Source organism: Diaporthe amygdali, assembly GCF_026229845.1.
Source record: "Diaporthe amygdali strain CAA958 chromosome Unknown NODE_10_length_1141467_cov_65_626103, whole genome shotgun sequence".
NCBI lineage: Eukaryota > Fungi > Ascomycota > Sordariomycetes > Diaporthales > Diaporthaceae > Diaporthe > Diaporthe amygdali.
Genome location: NW_026517030.1, coordinates 484,542 through 505,068, shown reverse-complemented (window position 1 = coordinate 505,068; position 20,527 = coordinate 484,542). Strand labels below are relative to the sequence as shown.

At 55.3% G+C, this 20,527-nt stretch overlaps 4 protein-coding genes across 4 annotated transcripts; 1 reads left to right on the top strand and 3 right to left on the bottom strand.

Annotated features, from left to right (window-relative positions):
• Positions 1 to 155: 155 nt before the first annotated feature.
• J7T55_009123 (uncharacterized protein) lies at positions 156 to 913 on the bottom strand (the record flags this gene model as incomplete). The annotated part of the gene is made up of 2 exons (XM_053142056.1): positions 156 to 200; positions 266 to 913. 2 exons carry the CDS (start codon positions 911 to 913, stop codon positions 156 to 158), a joined length of 693 nt encoding a protein of 230 aa, XP_052994964.1.
• Positions 914 to 1,469: 556 nt separating this feature from the next.
• J7T55_009122 (uncharacterized protein) lies at positions 1,470 to 6,558 on the top strand (the record flags this gene model as incomplete). The annotated part of the gene is made up of 3 exons (XM_053142055.1): positions 1,470 to 1,567; positions 1,620 to 2,296; positions 2,747 to 6,558. 3 exons carry the CDS (start codon positions 1,470 to 1,472, stop codon positions 6,556 to 6,558), a joined length of 4,587 nt encoding a protein of 1,528 aa, XP_052994963.1.
• A 414-nt stretch (positions 6,559 to 6,972) lies between these two features.
• On the bottom strand, positions 6,973 to 9,066 carry J7T55_009121 (uncharacterized protein; the record flags this gene model as incomplete). The annotated part of the gene is made up of 1 exon (XM_053142054.1): positions 6,973 to 9,066. One exon carries the CDS (start codon positions 9,064 to 9,066, stop codon positions 6,973 to 6,975), a length of 2,094 nt encoding a protein of 697 aa, XP_052994962.1.
• A 985-nt stretch (positions 9,067 to 10,051) lies between these two features.
• On the bottom strand, positions 10,052 to 14,370 carry J7T55_009120 (ph domain-containing protein; the record flags this gene model as incomplete). The annotated part of the gene is made up of 2 exons (XM_053142053.1): positions 10,052 to 10,529; positions 10,592 to 14,370. The coding sequence occupies 2 exons, from the start codon at positions 14,368 to 14,370 to the stop codon at positions 10,052 to 10,054; spliced, it is 4,257 nt and encodes a 1,418-aa protein (XP_052994961.1).
• Between the last annotated feature and the right edge of the window lie 6,157 nt (positions 14,371 to 20,527).

The window sequence follows — 20,527 nt, the reverse complement described above, 5'->3', positions numbered from 1 at the left end:
TTTGCTGGGTCAAGTCATCGACTGCATGTCAAGTCTCCCCGCGCCTGTCTCACCCCGCTGTCCGTTCGATGTAGGAGCCAGACGGCGTGACGCCGTTCGTGAACATCATAGAGCTCATCGGATTAAGTTGTTTCCGCCAGATTATTCGCCTTGCTCTACGGGTGTTGTTCAGACGCTGGGAAGAATGTCTTCCGTGTGACCTATCAGAATGTCAGCACCATGTTCGACTGCTTCCCCTTCAAATCCTGGATCGTGCAAAGCTTACCGTCCAGACACCAGCAACGGAGGCAACGATTCCGCCCGAGATGGCCATTGGCCTCAACCCCCTTGTGCTCTTGAACAACATGCCGCTCAGGAAGCCCGCCCCGATGCTGTTGGCCGCATCATGCTTCCCACGCACATATCCGATGTACGAGTTGATACAGTTGTACACGATGGCGACAACACCCGCCGAGTTGCCCAGGAATGGGCCTCGTCTTGTGATCGCGTTCAGAGTCGAGTTCAGCCGCAGTTTGGGTGCTTGGCCGGCGCTACGCCTAAGGCCCTCCTGCAAGCCCCATGCGCCACCTATCGACAGGGCGGAGAGGTATGTGATACCGGTGCCGTAGCAGAGATCGTCTGTGAATCCGCGCGAGGGCAGGACGGAGTTCCCGCCAGGCAGGTCGGAGACTGCGGATTCCTCGAGGGTGATGTACTCGAGGGCGTCTTTGTTGAGGCCGGCGAGAGGGTGTAGTTGTGAGGGGTCGGCGAATGCGGAACTGTTCAGGAAGGAGTCGACACCTTGCGCCGAGGATGGGTCGAATGGAGGGGGGCTGAAGTTGGTGGTGGGTTCTGGTGGTGGTGGCGCATGGCTATGATCTGGCTTGCTTTGGTTGGACTTTTGCCCCGTCAATGCGTTCCAGAGAGAAGACATTTCTGCAGGGAGGTAATACACAAGAGAAGAGGGGAAATAAAGGAAGGCTGTGTCACGAAGAACGCATGCAGTATGGTGGTGGTGATCGCGATGGTGTTGCGTGGGTGGAGGCTAGGCGCTGGAGCATCTGCCCGGAGTTGAGGTCGTCAGTCCAAGCAGCCTCGAAAAATTATTCCCAGCAAGCTCCAAGGCGATGACGGCCGATAAGTCACCGTGGCCCACCCGGACCGCGCATCCAAGTACGTACAGTAACAGCGGAGGGCCCGTGCTCGGACGGGTCTCTGCTGCTGACAGGGATGGCGATCTTACAAAATTTAGGCTCAACATGGGGCGGTACGTACCGGAACACCACCGCCCGACTTGCATCGGTTTTGCAGTCTGCAGCCCTTTCTTCCCAACTTGAGGCAGTAGGCAGGAGATGTCGGCCTATCCTTTATATGTGGAATCCAAGCCTTCTGACTCTTGATGTTATCATATAACCTCATATGAGTAAATCAGCAGCATGAACTTTCTCGTGCAGAATCTGTCAAACTCCAATCCTTGAGACCTACCAAATATGCCGCCGGTTGAGTTCCCTCCCCTCGAGGGATCCAGCAGCAATGCGAATGACCTTCTCAAATGGATTCAAGATGGCCCTCAGGAAGAAATGGTTCCGTGAGTTGACACTTCTTTTGCTGCTGGAACAGGGACTAACGCCCGGATTCAGATCTGCGCAGAGGTTGTTTGAGAAGCTGCTTGCAAACGCGTCTCAACCTCGAGGTTCTACAGCGGACGCCTGTGTCAAGCTGTGTGGTTTCGTCCAGCTATGCGCAAAGTCACAGGATGATTCTCTGAAACAATGGGCCTTCTCAGAGAAAATATCCCAGGACATGTTCAACTTCTTCATAGAGTGGAACGAGAAGGACCAGCATCGGTCCATGAGACTTGTTCTAGACCTTCTTTCCTTTCTGATTACCCAGAATCCAGTATGCCAGATTAAGGAGGATGTGAAGGCAGATCTACTGCGCACCATGGTTGCCATCATTGCGAGGAACTCCACGCGCCCGCTCGTTAAATCATGCATTACCGCCCTGAACCATCTGCTTACAAAGTCTGTCCTTACTTTGGAGGAACTAGCACAGATGTATCAGTCCATACGGCCTGACTTGGCCAACCAGCCTGCCATCCTTCTATGGCAGGAGTGGGTGGCAGAGATATTCCGGTGGATGGAACTGCCCTACGTCTGTCCGGTTGCTGGAAAGCTCCTTGGCATCGTAATCAGCGGTCTCTATGCTTCTTTCCCACTGTCTGGCTGCTCCGAAGAACAAAAGCCGGTGCTCGGTGCGAAAACCATCCGAAGATGGCTAGAGACAGCCCTATCAGCCAACCCAGACCTCCTTGAGAGTATCAAAAACTATTTCTTGGCACCGTTATTCAAATCTGATCGCGCCTTGTCCATTGCATTGTTAAAAGAGCTTCATCATGTGCAACCGGATGATGGTACACATGCACGGGGCGAGGAGATGGATACTGCCGCTTTATTACAACTCGCTGCCTTAGAGCTTGGTAAAAAGGCTTCTATTGTCGATGAACCTCGTGAGTATTACATTTCAAGACCCCAGCACACCTCCTAGGGAACCCAGATATTCGGTCATCGCTTGACTAGCGCACACTGTTCTGTCAATAACCTTGTGGGATAACCTCTTATGGGATGATTTCCTGTGGGACAATTTTCTGCGGGATAATGTCCTATGGGTAACCTCCTATGGGTGACCTCCTATGGGATAATTTCCTATGAAATAACTTGACTTTGTGTACTCGATTGTTACATCTCAGTTGTTGATTAGTCTACAGGTCCCGAGGGAACGAAAGCCACTGCCAATACTGTAGAGCTTGACAGCAAGGTCCTAGAGCGCTATCTGCTTCACAACTCTTACGATGTCCGATCTTTCGCCATGTCTCTCCTGATAACCTCCTCTTCTAGTACAAGGCCTTACTCTTTGGCGACGTTTGAACTTCTACGAAAGCATCTCCGATCCTGTTATGCAGATCCTGATGCCAAGTTCCGGAACGAGATTCTGGGTCATTCCAAGAACATGGTCAAGAGAATCAAAGGAGCAATCAGCATTCTTGAAAAAGATATAGCTCGAATTGGGGCAAAGGCTTCGACATCCAAAGCCAGAGAGACAGCGGTTAACACACATATCAGCAAGGGGGCAAAAGAGATTTCAAACGCTGGGGAGGCTTGGCTGCGAGATACCCTCAAGTTCCACGAAGAATTCTTTGGCTGGTACTTGAGATTCTTAAGGCAAGAGCTGTCACCCACAGCCTCGTATCAACGACACATTACTGCTTTGAAAGCGTTAGTCTCGGTCTTGAAACTCGGGAAGGACAGTCCAAGTGCTGCTGAAAAAAACATATACAAAGATGCCCAATGGATTCGCATAATCATGGACCTGATTATGGATCCATTCGACGATGTCAGAGAGACGGCGACTAGCTTGTTGATGCTCTTTCCGCCAGAGACTACGCAAACAGAGGTTGTGTTCGGTGACAAGCTGTTATCTGCCACGCCATTAATGATGTTGAAGGAGTTCTCTTCTCGAGCAGCAGCTCAGGCATCTCGCACCAGCCGTGCGGATCACTCAGATGGAGCCGCTCGATCGTATGGTCTCCTGTGTGCCTGGGAAAATACAGTTGAGAGTCGCCTATCATTGCTTTCACAAACATTGGACCTCTTGGACCTCAAGGTCAGCCGAGCCGAGAAGGACCTAGGTCACGCAGTCATGGCAGAGCCAGTGCATGGAGACTTTGCCGCTATCAGATACATGTGGGAAGTCCTCTTACATCCACGGTACAGCGAAGCCCAACTCCAGCTACTTGCAGCTCCCCAGACTCGGATCGTGGATCTTTGCACGCGGATTTGGGATGCTGTCAGCTACGTACTATGCGATGATTCGCCTGAAGGCAAAGAGCTTGAAGACGAGGATGTTGATAGCAAAGGTTTGCTCAGCTACAGCTTCCGCGCCATCCACGAATCCAGCAACCTCATGCGCACAATCGTGGGCAATCTCAGCTTTAGCCGTATGCTTGGAGCTCTCTTGCCAACGCCCGAGGTATTTCGGAGCGTCGGTGATTTGGCGTTCTCCCAGCTGTCAACTTTGAGGCATCGAGGTGCATTCAGCTCCGTCTCGCTCAATTTTATTTGCTGCTGTCAAAATGCTCGCAATCCTCATGTCACCTCGCCCGGGCCCGAACCCTCGCTGCTTGAGAATTGGTATAAAGGGGCACTGGCATGCATCTACGAGCAGAGGTCGACAACGAGACGGTCGGCAGGCATACCAGCTTTGATTACTGCCATTTTGGCGTCAAACGCGGACAGTCCATCGTTCGAGCATGTCATGCGGACTTTGGAGGAAATAGCACAACGGCCAGCTTGGGTCTCAGAAACTGACGGGAGTAGTCTGCCTCAAGTTCACGCTTTCAATTCCCTCAAAGAGGTCTTCAAAAGCTCACTCCTTAGCAAGAAGGCCGAACGCTACCTTCCAGAATGCCTCCAGCTTGCCACAAATAGCTTGAAATCAGAGGTTTGGGCGATCCGGAATTGCGCACTCTTACTCCTGCGTAGTCTGTTGGACAGTCTATTTGGAACAAACGAGAGCAAGTCTGCCATGGAGTCGGGATGGGACGGGAAGACGCTACGAATCTCGTACACTAAATACCCGTCTCTACCGCCTATACTTCTGAACCTCCTACAGTCAGGACAACGGGCAATGGAACCTGGGACCTTGACCTCGAGCTCAGCAGCCGAATCCGTATTCCCCGCCTTGGATATCATCCGACGTGCCGGGCCCCCAGAATCTCACCGTGACGAGTTGTACAAGTTGATCACCAGATATCTGGGCAGCCAACAGTGGCATGTCCGCGAAATAGCCGCCCGCACTTTGTGCTCCTTTCTTCTGAATGAAAATTGGCTGTCCTCGGTCAAGGCCCTGCTTGACGAGTCACGGGGCGCGGCAAACAGGTTGCACGGGACTTTTCTTACGATCAAGTTTCTCTTGGAAAGGACGTCCTCGGACATGAAGGAAGGCCGGCTTTTTGGTCAAACGATCATACCCGAGCTTAATGGACGCTCTCAGTTGGCAAACTTTGCAGAAGACATCAAATCACTTAGTCAAGCGCTGCAAGAGTTCGAGAAGGATGCGACAATATGTTCCGAGGTCTGGGCTGCTTTCGTCGAGATTCGCACATTGACTTGGGAGAGCGCACCTCCCTCGGACATTCAGGCCAGCAAGGCTGAGCAACTCACTCATGTGAAAATTGCACAAGGGAGGAGTAGCTTCGCCTCGACAGCACTGCTCGATCTCCGGTTGGGTATCAGGTCTCTGCGGGAAGCAGTTGCATTCACAGGCATTGAGGGCCTTAGATCCTGCCTCTTCGACACACTTGATCGAGACACAGACACAGCATTAATGCTGCTCGAAGTCATTCCCACGATCTGGGGCAAGGCGAGAGTGACTGAGCTCTGCACGTTATATCTTGACACCTGCAAGCATACCAAAGAGCCGGAAGCCCGCGCCATTGCCCTGACAAACCTGGCGGTGCTATTTGATGACCACATCACTCAAGGCAAATTGCAGGAGCTCCCCAAGCCGGAAGAGCTCGAGTCCTTCCAGCAGTCCATCCTGGACACCATCAACCCAGCCCTGGCGAATGCCGTGCTCCTGGCCTCGGGATCAGTGATGGGCATCCAGACGCTTCCACACAACGGGCAGCTGTCATTCTTCATGTTCGAGCAGAGGCTGCGAGCCTGGGGCAAGGCCGTCGCCGACGCCCTGCACGACAGCAACACATTCGACATGCGCATGGCGGCCGCCAAGTCCATCAAGTCCTTCGCGGCAGCGGTGCGCTCAGCCGCCGGCAGCGACGCGGCGTACCTGCCCTTCCTGCTCGCGCTGTACAACACGCTCGTCGACGACGACGACGAGATCCGTGACGTCGGCGCCCTCGCCACGGCCCTCGTCACCTCGCCCGGCTCCCGCGCACAGCCGCAGCCCCTCGTCGCGGTCGACGCGGCCGACGCCCTGCTCTCGTGGATCCAGCGGCACTTTGGCCAGACCAACGAGTTCAAGGCCTACGTCGCGTGCCGTCTGGTCGGCGACCCGCTCATTGCCCTCGACATCGGCGTGCAGGACCTGTCCGCCTGGACGTCCCCCGAGCAGCTGTTTGCTCAGGCCCTCGAGGTGGACGAGAGCCTGTTCGCGGTGGAGGAGCAGAACCTGTTCATAGACGAGGTCCGCGAAACGGAGCGATGGGCTGAGGTGTTCAGGGCCCTGCCGCGGGACTTTGACGAGATAGAGGGGAGCGACGGTGCGGCCAGGAAGATGCTGATCATGGACAGCTCGCTGACTGCGTTGAAGGGGTGGGTGGAAAAGGCTTTGGAGGCTCTAGCCGTGCAGGCTGGACAGGACGATGGCCCGCTCGGGTGGGCTTCGACGGCTGATGCATTTGCATTGTGCCACCGTGTTCTTGTTTGTGGTAAAGTCATGGTTGAACTGTTGGGTGAAGAAAGCGGAGCGATTGACAGCTCTATGGCTAAGGTAAAGGACATTGGACAAACCTCCAGGCTTCATGGGCTGCTCTTGTCAACACTTGATCAAGTATAGGCTGCCGATCAGAAGAGAATGCCGTGTTTCTGTCGGACTGATTTTCTACATATTTGAAGGAGACCAGTCCAACTACAAGACAATGAGCAGTTTACCATAGACCCACAAGCGTCTGGTTTCTCGCATTCACACTCGAGAGCTCAATACCTAGCTGAAACTCCTTTGCGACCACTTGCCACACAGCATTCGCTTGTACACCCCTCAAAACGCTCCCACGAGGAAGCTTATGGAATATAAATCGTCTAACGCAGTCGTCGTTTTTGATATTCAAGTGACAACACGGCGCTGCCGGAGATGTCGCTTGCCATGCTATGGAAAAGGGTATGAAAAGGCTATGCTTGTTGCTTGTAAATATGACCTACATGTATGCGCTATCGATCAGAATTGTCGGAGTTCTCTTGCACTTACTCCCCCTCACTTTGACCGTGACGAAGCCTGTGACAGCTTTCCATCATCCAGTGTTGCCGTTCCGTTCGCGGATAGCTCCTCCGTACTGACCAGCCCTCCCAGTTTACCCAGCTTTGCGACGAGCTTCGTGTTCTGTGCCTGCAACTGGCCGACCTGTTCCTTGAGGATGTCGATCTGCTTCAACGCCATGTCCCTCTCAACCTTGACCTTCTCAAGCTGCATGGCCATGTTCGACCTCTCATCCTTCTCTTGCTGCTTCTTCCTCCTTTCTTCAGCTTTCTTCTCCTCCTTTAACCGCTTCTCCTCCATCTTCTTCACCTCCTTCTTATAGTTCTCCTCTTGTCGGGCAATCTCCTTCTCGTGCTTCTCCTTGAGCTTTGCGAGCGCGTCATCGCCCTGATCTGACTTGCCTTGGGAGGCACGCTCCTGCTGCCTGGCCATCTTCTCCGCGAGCTTCTTATGCCGATCTTGCAGCTTCTTGAGGTGCTTCTCGTGATGCGACACTGAGGCTTTGGAGGGCGATTCCTCGCTTTTGCCGGAATGCATAGATGCCATATCGCCTCCGCCTAAGCTGGTATCTCCCCCGGAGAGGACTTTGGCCAGGGGAGTCTCGATCTCGGGCTCCTGTGCAGAGGCGAAGCTACGTTCTGACTCGTCCGAGTCCGAGTCACTGTCTTGGAGATCGGAGTCGAGTTCTGATGTCGAGTGAGCGATACCTGGTAGTCGCGACGTCACCATAGACGATGCCGCGCCTATTGCTCCAGCGATCATATTGTAGAAGCCACTGGGCTGGATATCCTCTTCTGCTGCGACTTGGGACTGCTCCGGCGCTGGTCTAGACACGCTGGCAGAGGATTGGTGGGGCCGAGACGTCGTCACCTCGCCTGCATCGTCCTTTGTAGCGTCGACCTCAGGTATCTCATCAAGAGATTCCTCAAGGTCTTTTGCGCTCCTCGTGTCTAGCCACTTGAGGAATTTCCCAGCGTCTGTCACGATTCCACCGGGAGTACCCTTCTCGACCATGAACCTCGGTACACTGCCACCAGGGTCGGATCGAGTCACCATTACCCATTCAATTGCCATTTCTGTATCCTCATCTGCCTTTCCGGCGCCCGAAGCCTCATCAGTCTCGCGGGGCGGCAGTCCGGAGAGCGACCGCGACAAGCCTCTTTCACCTGGGCCTTCGTCCGACTTGGCGCCAGCTCGTTTCTGAGCAGCTCGAAGAACCGCCTCCTGACCGATGTCCATATTGCCGCCCATCTGCCGGCTCGGCAGCTGGATGTCCTCCCGTCTCATGTCCACTGAAGACCTGACCCGCCGCAGTGGCTTCTCGATGGGGATCTCCCTAATAAGCTCCACGCTCTCGTAATTGCCTCTGATATACCCCGAGCGGGGCGCACATTCGGGGTGATTGCAGGGCTTTGACACGATCATGAATTGCCTCGGACCCTTGTCTCTTTTGTTGCTGTCCCAGCTGGTGGTGCCGGTCAAGAAGAGCGTGACAAAGTCCCTCGGTGTCGTTGGCCCCGGGAACTGAGCGTTCAAAAGCCATACGTCGGCCTGGCCCACCCCGTCACACTCCAGATGCTCTGCTTTCCTCTCCGCGCCAATGCCCCTGACGTTGCCCGTGCCAGGGCCCGTGGTGTGCTGCAAAGTGTGGCCAAACTCCTTCTCCAGGCCCAGCCTGAACTTGTCAAAGCTTATGCCCTCGTGTGCGCTGCGCCTCGCGAACCAGGCGCCCCGGCCGTCCTTCCCGGCGAGCTTGTAGACGTTCATGTTGTAGGGGTTGTCGCGCGGCGGGATCTTGACCTCCTTCCACTCCTTCTGCAGCTTCGCCGCATGGGCGGCCGCGTCGGCGGTTGCTGCGTCGGCGCTGGCCGAAGTGCTGGCATGGTTCCGTGACGAAGGGTCGAATATAACGGAGCTATCGGTGTGGCTTCTCGCGCGGCCGGCCTGATGGGGCTTCGCGGCGGCCGGTATGCTATCGACGACGGTCTGGGCGTGGAGGAAGGTTGTGGCCAGGAAGTGCTTAAGGTCGTCGCCCGTCACAGTTGTCCAATCAATTGGACCTAAAGCCTTCAACGGCTCGTGATGAGACATGGTGGTCCTTCAATTGGAGGGGAAATCAAGTTGTTGGTCAATAGGTACTCGCTGGCAATGATGTTCTCAAAGTCATAAAGGATGTTATGCCCTATCTGGGCTTGCTATGAGGGAGGTAATTGCTTGGTGCGTCTTGTGTGGCGTCCATGAAACTGGAGTGTGCCGCTGCTCGAATACGGGCTCGATACGGCCTGGATACGGCCTGGATACGACTGATACGATATTGACCAGATGATGGTATCCGTGTGTATGCATAGGTGGGTCAGGACTGAGGCTGAGGCCGGTGATAAAACAACTCAATGTGCTGCCGATAAACACCTACACAAAACCGAGGCTGCGAACCTGCTCGTTGAATGTCATGGCCAGAGAACAAGGGGCCAAGAACAAGAAAAAGGCGACATTATGCGCCATCACGTCTGCACCCAGCCTTTGTCCATCCGAGATGTGTATTAACTGACGTCATCCCTGTTGGAGCAGAGGCCAGCCCCAGCTCAGCTCAAAACCCCTCCAACCGGACACCTGGGACACCTACCCCTGGCCTAGACCAAAAGACAGACAGACGTCAGTTGGTTTGAGCCCCACATGGCCAAGAGGCGACCCCTGAGCTGTCCGGAGCCAATGCTCCAAGACGTAGGATAGAGGAACTGACCGGCATGGGCACATCAAGAAAAAGGTGGCAGGCTGGCACGCTGGTTACAAGAGACATTACCGTGTTTAATGAAGGCTATCTAGACCGCACGGGTATCTGTGTATATGTGCTTATTGCGTACAGGAAGAAAGGAAGAGGAAGGAAAAGAAAAAGAAAGTCAGTCCCAGAGACATCGCAATGCAAATTAAACCCAAGTTTACCCAGCTTTCCTAATGCCCCCCTTCCATATATGTATGTGTGTAAGTATGTGCGTATGTGCGTACGCTTCTCCCCAGTCTGTCGACAATTACACCCGCTGCATCCCCCATTACAAACGTACCATGGGACGCTCTCTCCCTACACGTCCACCATCTTCATCCTCTTCGCCAGAGCCTTGTCCTTCTCCAGCTTACAGCTCCCACAGTACTCGGCGTGCCACTGCGCAAGAGCCTCGACTCTCTTCTCATCGATAGGCCGCATGACTTTTTGCCCATCACCACCAACCCCGGTGGTGCTGGCCGCCGCCTTGCTGCTGCTGCTGCTGCTGCTACTGCTGCTGCCAGTCTTTTCAGACAGCATCATCTTGACCTGGTCGCACCGCAGGTTCTCGTCCGCGAGCCAATTCTCCCACTCGCTCTGGATCATCTCCTTTTCGATGCTGTTGACAACCCGCATCGCGACGAGTAGGTCATGGCGGTACGACCCCAGTCGCTGGCGAGTGCGCCGGATTTGCCGAGCCGTGGCCTTGCTGGAGCTCGACGCGAGGGCCGCGCCCGCCTCTTCGTACGACGAGTCCAAGGACGTCGTGTTCAAGATCTGGCGGAATGTATCGTAGCTAGAGCATCATCACATCAGCATATGGTCTTTGGAATATGGGGATAACCAACAGCAACTTACCACTCACTCCCACCCTCGGGAGCCGCGACCACCGACGCCAGAGCCGCATCATCCAGGTCGGCAATGTAGACAGCCTTGCTCATCATGACGTTGGGGCCCACGCCCATTCGACCCATGAACTTTGCCGCACTCCTCTCTGTCCACCACGTCGATCCTTCGCGGCCAGTGAAGGCAAGATTTGTAAGGACGCTCACAGCCAGCACAGCTAGTATCACCCGGTGCGCTGTCACAACGCTGAAAATCTTTCGCACACCCGCGAATGTCCACATCAGCAGGCTGGTTGCCACGCTCTCCATGAAGCTCCGCACCGTTTCGAACACCATTTCCGTCAAAGTCCTCGGCTGGATCATCTGCGAGCCCTTCTTGACTCCGGCCTCATCTGTCTGTGACGCCTCCCCGGGGGTGAACACAACCACCTGCTGCTGGCCTCCAATGTTGCCATACACCTGGATCGCCCTCTTGGTGCGGCTATGTGCCCCCAGTTTGCGCACCTGGTCTGTCGCCACTTCTGCCAGCTCTTCCGCGTCGCGTCGCGCGTCCTCGAGAGCCTGTCGCTGCACGAGAGCCTTTGACAGTGGTGGCGTCTTAGACCACTCAACCTTGGTGTAGAGCGCGAGCTTGCACTTCGACTTGGCGACATGCGTGATGACAACTTTGGTGATCAACTTGAACGAGGAGGAGTGAGGCAGATGCCACGGCGTCTTGACGTGTGTGACCAGGTAGGTGATGTGGTCGCTGAATACGTCAATGAGCTGGAAGTCAGTCACGTCCTCGCCGTGTTTGGCGCGGCCCATGAAGCCGACTGAATCGACCTTGAACTTGAAGTCTCGCTTCATCTTGCCATGATCAATAAGCTGCCAAGGGCCTTGGGCGATCTCCTTGGCGCGCCGCTCGAAGTACAGTTTGGGGAAGATAAACGACTTGTCGCCAAATAGCACGTGAAAACATGCCTTTGCGCTGATCTCAAAGTGACGCTCTTCGACCGCCTCGCCCATACCCTCGGGCTCGTACACAACTGGGTGCACTGGAAGCTGGAACTTGGGAACTGGTTTCCGCACCTGTCTCGATGACCTATCTCTGGCCCCATAGCCACCCTTAAAGACAGGCCTGCCCGATGCAGTGCCATCATCTATCGGGGTGTTAGGGGAGACTTCTTCCCAGCTCTCGGCACTTGGACTCTTCCTCTCATATTCGTCACTCTCCAGGTTCAAGAGCGCGGCGATGACATCCGGTACCTCCATCGGTTCCTCAGCCTGAAGATCATCCACGAGAAGATTCAGTCGGGAATGAAGAAGTCCTAGATCCATCAAAAATGTCTTGATGGTGATGCGAGTCAAGCCATCGGTGCTCATCTTGTGGCTGAGGTGTAAGAATAAGAAATCGCAGTCCTTTCCTGGAGCCGCTGTCACCTCCGAGATGATGTCCAAACTGAGCGTGTAAGCAACCACCAAGCCCATCTGGTGACCGTAAAAGTACATGTTATCAGAAGTGACGTAGATGCGGCCATTTCCCATGATGCCATTGCCACTGCCAGAGCCCTCAACTGAAGTGCTCGTCCAGGCAGCATTGAATACCATGACCAGCTTTTCATCGAGTGGCACGTTGGGGAATAAGAGCCTGAATTGTGGGTGGTGTGCCTTGAGCTCAACCGGGTATTTCGACGGGAATGTCTCGCCGGCGGACTTCTCCAGGAGTTTGAAATCGGAGGTGTTGCCCCCGGCGCTCAGAGTTTTCCGATGAAGCGTCGATGGCGCATGGCTGCCCATATTGGAGGTGTCACCACTGGCAGGCAAGGTTTGCGCATTTGCTGAAAGCAGTGGGTCATCCTCCAGTCTGAGATGCGTCGTGTCATCCTCCCTTGGCGGATATAATGTACTCCAGGGGATGCTGCCCCAGTAGTTGGCGACCACAGCAGTTGGTAAGCTCAGGCAGCTGCCATTTTCTGAGCTGACGGACCGTTCAGCACTCACAGACAACGCTGTCTTGCTGAGAAAGGTTGCCGTAGGAGCTTTGGCCAGCGTCGGAGGCGCGAGACTGCTACCACTCAACTCACTTATGGGCTGCAAGGCTGGTACAGAGCGGCCAAGATTTGTAACAGATTGGTTGTAGGCAGCGTATCCTGGCAGGAGATTGGAACTGGCTGAGATTAGGCCGGCAATACCTGATGACTCCCCACGTCCAAGAGGTAGCTTGCGGTGAAGTTCCAACCTCTGCATGATGCGTGCAGCATGCTCTCTGCCACTTTCGCCCTCCTCGCGTGGAAGATCTCTTGCAATGTCTCGTGCCAAGCCTGTAACGGAGCGGCGCGGCGCAGCCCCTACATCAAACGAGGACCGTGTTGCCAATGCATCGTTTCCAGGCACTGGCAGAGTGCCGGATTTCTCCTGACCGTCCTCGATTCCCTCCAGAGACTTGGCCGAGAACTCAGGGATGGTGGGCGGAGTGATGGCGAAGGCCGGATCAATGCCTCCTGGCAGCGTACTGGCGTCTCTGGCCACACTAGCATCGAAAGCCTGCTTCTTGGCAATCTCGAAGACCTCAATCCATTGCTCCAGCTCCGCCTGGGTTTCGGCCTGTAGCATGATGTTTTGAGACTTGGTCTTGACCTCAAAGCAGAAGCGCCGTTCCTCTGAAACCGCAGGGCGGGCGCCGCATAGGAGCACACCGATCTCGTCACCTTGTAAGACGCCTTGCGGTCCTTGAACCAGCCATCCAAAGATGCCGTTCCGGCAATAGTACCAATGCCTGACCCAGTTTGTCCTGGCAGGCTTTCCCGTGATGGTCCGCAGGAAAAGCCAACCTTGCTTTTCTGAGATGACAGTACCCTCTTCCTTCAGCTGAACGTTCACAGGACCTCTGGAGCCGAGAAACGCGACCGTCGATATGTTGTAGTCTTCCAGCTCCCGAGACGGCTTAAACAAGGCGACCGCGTTCTCGCCAACATCCCTCCTCGCAGCCTGCAGCTCGCGCTTGAACACAGCTTCGCTGGACTCCATCTCCTTTGACCATCCTCGGACGCGGTCCATCTCCTGTGCGTACTTGTTGGATGCATACGAGCTGTCACGCCATCGCTTCATTTCTCGCCACATATCGGTGGAAATGCGCACGAGTAATTTGTCGAGCGTGAAACGAAGCTGTGGTGCAAGCTGGCAAAAGTCCATGGATGCCTTGAGATAGGCCTTGCGGGTCTCGTACACGGCAAATGCATCCTCGCGCAGGGCAGATGGCTCTTTCGTCTTGCTCTGCGAAACATAGCGTGCCAGTGTGGTATCGAATACCTTCTGTGTAGTGTCCAACGTCCTTCTCGTCTCCTTGAAAGTTTTCAGCTCGCCAATCAAGAACGAGCGGACTGGTTCCACGTTCAGGTTGTCCATGCGACGCATTACTGTCAAGATCTGGTTCCACCATTCCCGCTGACCATCACTGCTCCTCCTCAGCGCGAGCATTGTGTAATCCGGATCGATGAGACCATCGGTCGCGACGGCCATGGGGGGCATGGTTTTGCCGAGGAAGCCATTTATGGTCTCCTCGAGCGCGAGGATGTCGTGGACGACCTTGGAGCATGACTTCATGTACCCGTCGAGCCAGCGCTCGACCTGCTCGACCTGCTCGGCGAAATGGACGGCGACGCATCGGAAGGTCGGGGAGTCGAGGGCGGCTTCTTGCAGACCGAGGGGGATCGCCGGGCTGGGATGCTTATGCGGCGACGGGGAAGACTTGGGAGGGCTGGTGGGCTTGTCGGCAGCCGGGTTGGCTGGCGCCGCACCGGAGTCAGCCATGGCTTGAGATGTCGGTGTTGAGGGAGGAAACTATCGCAGCAGTGGGAAGTTTCGATGGCTCATCCTGGTCGGTAAACAAATCCAGGGGTTGCAACAACAAACACACGCACTGGGTGCAACGGTGGCGGTGGAGAGCCTGAGAAGCAATCAAGCAGGACAGATTGACGAAGACAAGGCTGAGAATGACGATCTTTGGAACCAGGGACCAGGGACCAGGACGGCGATGGATAGAAGGTTCCTCTCTCAGCCTCGGGCTTGCCCTGACGTCGGTGATGCTGTCTTGAAAGGGCTGTTGCGGCTACTCTGCTGAGTCCTCCTCATTTCGGTTGGGGGAGGAAAGGAGGGCTAGCGTTTCATCATCATTGTTTGACAGCGGCACAGATCCCGCCCCCACTTTCCATCTCAGCCTACCCCAGACGGCAATCTCGACCTTAAAAACTTCAGACAACCTTCTTGGTTGATTGTTTGTTTGACTGTTTTGTCCGTTTGCCTCTTTGGTTCGTCGGCGGCTGAGATCGCCTCAAATGGTAGTGTCACCCGTCTCGACTTGCACAGATGTTTACAGTTGCCCGTTCCGTTCCCGTCTGCCCGTCGTAGCAGCTGCTGTCTGCAAGTGCGCCCCGGGCTATGCAGCCTCCTTAGCTCGGACTATGTCCAAGCCTCGAGTGGCAGCTGCTGTGAGTACCTCTTCCATCTGATTTCTTGACTCGTCTACGTTCGTCTCGAGACACCGAACGCGTGGCCGGGGCGGCTTTTGAATCTTTACTGTGCTGTGTAGTCCGCAGCATAGAGTCCGCAGGGATTCTAAACGTTTCATGCCTCGATTGGTAGCTCATAGCTTGACCCTTAGGTGCCGTCACGCCTTCTACGTCCCTCATCGAAACAAAAGACGACCTACTGTGATTTGGAAACCCCCTGATTCATGCCTACTAGGTAGTTGTAAGGTCATCTCTTATAGGATATTAAAAGAAGCTATCAGTTACATTTGATCTTGTTCCATCAAGAGACGGGGTATCTGCACTAATGTTTGGGACCGCCGGTGTTTGGCACACTTGAGGATGAAAATAGCTCTATAATGTTTCAACCGAACCCTTCTATTGCAATCGGACGGTGACCGAACGGAGATTCGGGATTGAATCGCGGGTGCAAGTACGGGACAAGACTGTCGGCACATTAGATGCAACTATGGGACCATTCGCTTTGTAGCCTCTTGCTCCTGGGCCAAATTCTGCTGCGGTGGCTTCATTACCTTAGGAGGACGGGAGGGAACCGGCCGTCCGTAACCGAGGTCCGGCTCGCTCAGGCAGGCCGGGGTGGGAAGAGAAGAAACATGGATACTATATCAATCCATCTGATATCACCGTTGAAGCAATAAATGAGGCGTTTACAACACACAGTAGACATGGGTCGGGCACTGAAAGCCAGTGGGCCGGCCTACACCTCGCTCGGCTCGGAGGCGATCGGGCTTTGGTCCGCATGGAAATGCTCAGCCCACCGTCCGCGACGTTGACAAATGGGCAACACAATTAGGCTCTGTCGGGGGGAGGCCAGCAGTTGTGAAACACATAGGCGGTCAAAAGCACAAAGTCAGCAAGTCCCTCCGAAGCCATGATGTTCTAAATGATACGCAATTGGCATGTGTCCGGAGACACGTCGACTTTTTTGCCTCATCCGGGACCTTGTGTTGATGTGCACCCGTGCATGGCGGTTCGAGTGGAGAAAAGCTTCTTTGACCGAAGTGTTGGCCCTGCAAAAGTCAAAATGTTTTGTGGCGTGCTTGGGGGAGCAATCCGAGAGAGGGTTGCCCCTGGAAAACATGCGGAACGAGGTTACTATGTAGAGGCAGAGGAGCGGGTGATCCACGCTGCCTTCATGCAAGCCCGCAGCTTTTCAGCTCCTCAAGGATCACAGCCGGGCAAAATGCAAGAAACAGGACGAATCGAAGGCCGACGTGTCTGGAAATGTCTCCTTGACAGCGAACCACGGCTGCAGACTTCGACACTTTGCATGCATCAGACCAACAATGGCAGGGCCAGAAGGAGAAGTCTGGTTCAGGACAGCACCGTCTACGCTGCGCCACAAGCCAGATCAAAAATCGCTTGGAGGGGATCCTGTCCTGCCCGCCAAGGTCCCGCCCCCTGCTGTCCACCCCACATTTTAGAGCCGCCGAAGCGCCCCCGCAGGGATTTTCAACCCCTGAGCCGATCTTGACGCGGCTCACAGGAGATTCCGAAGATGATGGACGCCGTTGTGGCTCTGAAAGGGTTGCCTCTCGGTGACGAGGAGGGACGTTGATACGAAATCCCAATTGCTGGATCCCATGACCATTTGCAGGGGCTGGCCTACTGTGCCGATCCATCGCCGTCGTAGCATGGCAAGCGCTCTCTAGGACGTTTGGTAAACACGTTAGAACCGGATTCTGGATGTTGGTTCCCATCTAGTGGTCTGGCAGGTGTCTGACGAAGCCACCCGTGGGCTAGGCAGCGAACAGACCTGGACTGCTGGCCAAGAGACTTCGTTAGTTGGAATCGTCTGTGCCGCCCTTGACGCTTCGGGAAATTCTTGCAGACACGGGCAAGGACGGTGCGTCACGCCTGGGGCATCTTGGGGACGCGTAGCCGGGTCATCCGGTCCGTTTGAGCAAGGGGTTTATCATGACGACAATATAGGCCGCGGGTGTTTTACCAGTGGTCCGGCGGACTGAGCAGAGAGAAAGAAACACAACTCTTGTCAAGGTGTGGCCAGGAAGCAGCTTGCAAGGTGTCGAAACGAAACACACAGAGCCCCCCTGCAGTGGATCTGACAACAGGCTGGTGGTGATGGGTCGGTAGCTTTTGGGTGGGCATCTCTTGCCGGCCACGCAACCTTGGAGAGTGTGAATGCGCGGACCCCTGGCTCCTTGGACTGGCGTCAACACGCGCAGAGATCAGATCGTATGCGGTAGATACGCAAGACTGACTTTTTTTCTATCCTGGTGGACATTTGCCGCCACCTTGGTTCTATCGCGAGGGCTTTTGGCAGATAAGCACCGGCTTTCAGGCACTGGTGGTTAAGGGACCCATGAAGCGCGGAAGAGATGCATTCCCGTTCCAGAGGTGGGCTTCGGTGTCCCGGCTGCCTCAGTGTCAATTCATGACAAGTGCAGTGCATGAACGAAGGCCCCATCGCCGGGGGAGCAACGTTGGCTGCAGCAAGCGGGCCTGGCCTGCGGACGGAGAAGTCTACGGAGCACGGAACACGCATGGGCTGTCAAAAGGAGTCGTGCCATCCATGTCACGGTTCTTGCACTGCGGCAAACGGCGGAAGAGCGGCGGCTTGGGCGGTTGCTGAAGCACAGCTACTGCACAGTAGACTGGTTAGGGTCAGGGCCAGGACCAGGACGAGGGCGAGGAGGGAAGAAGGCGAGAAGCTGGTGGTGGTGGAGTTGGTGGTGGTGGTGGGCAAAGAGGGGGAGGCGTTGGTTGCGAAGGACCTGGGAACCTGGTCGGACTAGTGCGGGTGTTCAGTACCTCAACAATGTACCCAGGTACCTCTGCTGGCCTCGAGCTGGCCTCCTGGCTTGGGACGCTGATGCTCTTGGATGCATGCACTGCGCAAGGTGCAGTGCTGCAGCTTGGTTCTAGCGCCTTCCCTTTCTGTCTCTAGACTTCGGCTTCGCCAATTCTAATTTTGGCCCCCATCCAGGACTGCCACAGGACTGCCACAGGACTGCCAGATCTCCCCTTCCCTGTCCTGTCACTCGGCTGGCCTCTCATCCTTTTCCTTGATTCTGTCATCCAGTCTTTCCACGTCTCCGTTTGCCCCTTTCTCTACCGAAGCGTCCTCTGCGCAGCTGTGCCGTTACCCAGATGTGGCTGAGTCCTGATCATCAACCGCTGGCCGCTGATCAAATCGCCATCTCTCTCACACAGAGGCTCGCCCATCCTTGAAACAGCATGCACATGCCATGCTCGTGACTCGGGCTCGGGACTGGAGTGGCCTGAATGGCACCAGTCCGCTGCCGTGCTCTGCAGTCGGCAGCACCAAATGCGACGCCCACGTCTTGTCCCGCGAAACGAAACCTCAAGCCCCTTATCGTTGACTCATCCGTGGCCAAGCCAAGACAAGATGCGGTAATCATTGTATACGCAGTACGCAGTACGCAGTACGCCTGTGTGTGGTACCGCGCCCCAGAATCGCCAGCCATGTCAGCACGGTAATCGGGTTGCTTGCAGAACGCATGCATGGTCTACTATGCACTCTATGCACTCATGGAGATGGCCGACACCACCGCGCCAGTGCTGTGCCGCACGGCGCTTCCTTGACGCGGCCACTGCCACAGGATCGGCCTGCCGGGCTGCTGGTCCACAGATCGTGCGGGCTCACTTCTTACGCACTCTGGCAACACTGTAGCAACCAGTACTTTCACCCATCCTCTCCTCAAACTGCTCTGCATGTCGCCCATTTCGGCAGTCGGCTGCGTCACTCGAGCCAGGCCCACAGCATAGGCCACTTTGCTTCATCCAGCCCTGTTGCACCTCCAACTTGCCCGTGGGATTGGCCCATTGCCTCGAGTCAACCGAGATTGGTAGACGACATCTCCAGACAGTGTCTGAACCCGCCGCCTCTGGCTGGAACGGCTCGGAGTCCGTCCAAATCCGGAAACCAGCTGAGCTGTCAAGAGGCCATACGTAGCCCTTTAGGCGCTCCAGGCCGTGCGATTAATCGTCGATTGGCGCCATAATTTGGGGGAGCTGTAGCTCGACGACCGTCTCGCCTCACCCGCGGTACCTGGTCTGTCATGGTTTCGTCCTCTTATCATCACCTCCTTCCTGCCGCAGTACTCCTTTCCCGTGCGCAACGGTGCGGATTTTACACCCCTCCGTGGCCTGCCCATTTCCTTTTCATGGCTGATTTTTCTCATTTTCCGGCCAATCAGAATTCTGAGACGTTCATGAACCAAATAATACTGACCATTTCTGGCTGAAACCATCAGACCAATGATAACTCAGAGTCGGCCTCTCAGCCTTCCACACCTCAGCCCACTGTCCACGCTAGCATGGGTCTCAACATTGCACAGAGGCATCTACAGGCCCTCGTTCATCCTCGAGACGGTTGCTCTTTGACTTTCTCGAAGGGTCTCGGTTTCCAAATTCGTACGAGTCTCATTCCGGGTTCTTCTTAGGGGACTCTTCCGGAGAACCTGTGAGACACGGATAACCCAGCAAAGCGACCTGCTCGCCATCGTGCTAGCACCCGCCTGCTCACGATACTAGGCTCGCCTGTCTGATATCTTACCCCAGACGGCGCCTTGAGGATCTTCAGGGGCAAAGGCTGAGGGCCTAAGTCATGCAGGAGCACTATTCGGGTCAGGTTTCGGGACCAGTGTCTTGTTCAGGAGAGCCTCTCCCGGGCTCATTCGCTGATCCGGGTGCGATCTCGCCAGCATCCGTGAAGCGCTACGCCGTCGCTGGTATGGCTGGCACCCTTATGACGGACTTGTCTCTGTTTCAAGGGCAAAAAGAGATATATCTCTGACCCTGCGAACAGGGTCAAGGTTGAAGACGTCTCGGCAGATGGCGGCCATGACAACGTCTCTCCTTCAAGTTGAGATGCCCATATTTGTCTCTGCTCCGACTGTGTCGTGTATCGGCAGCGATCCCTAGCGATGGGTGAGGCATTGCAATCTCCCCGGTATGATGAACATCATCAGACTCCATCTCACGATAGCGGGACCGGTTGAACAAGTGCTGTGCCCCGGCGCGAAGTGCAGTCAGGTTCGCTCCTATGGAGCAGACAACAGCCCACAGTGACTTGCATGAGCGCGGTTCTCAGGCGGCTCAAAGGGTTTGTCGCCTCGAGCTTGCTTTTGATTACTTCCAGGCTAGAGCAGCGGAGCAGTTGCTGTTCGCATAGTACTGCATCCGGATCGGCTTGGGCGCCCCATCAGAGCGAATGACAAGTGGCCCTGACATGATCAAAGCATTGCGACCACCAGGTCTATCGGCCGGTCACAGGTCCAGGCTGCGAGGGGCTGTAGGCTGCCCTTCCAGAAAATCTCGGTACATGTAGCTGAAATCCTGCTTGGAATGGCTCCACGAATGTGGCCTAGAGACACAGCGATATTGCGGAGTGCACGTATATTCCCAACTGTCAGAGTAGACTGCAACATGCGCAT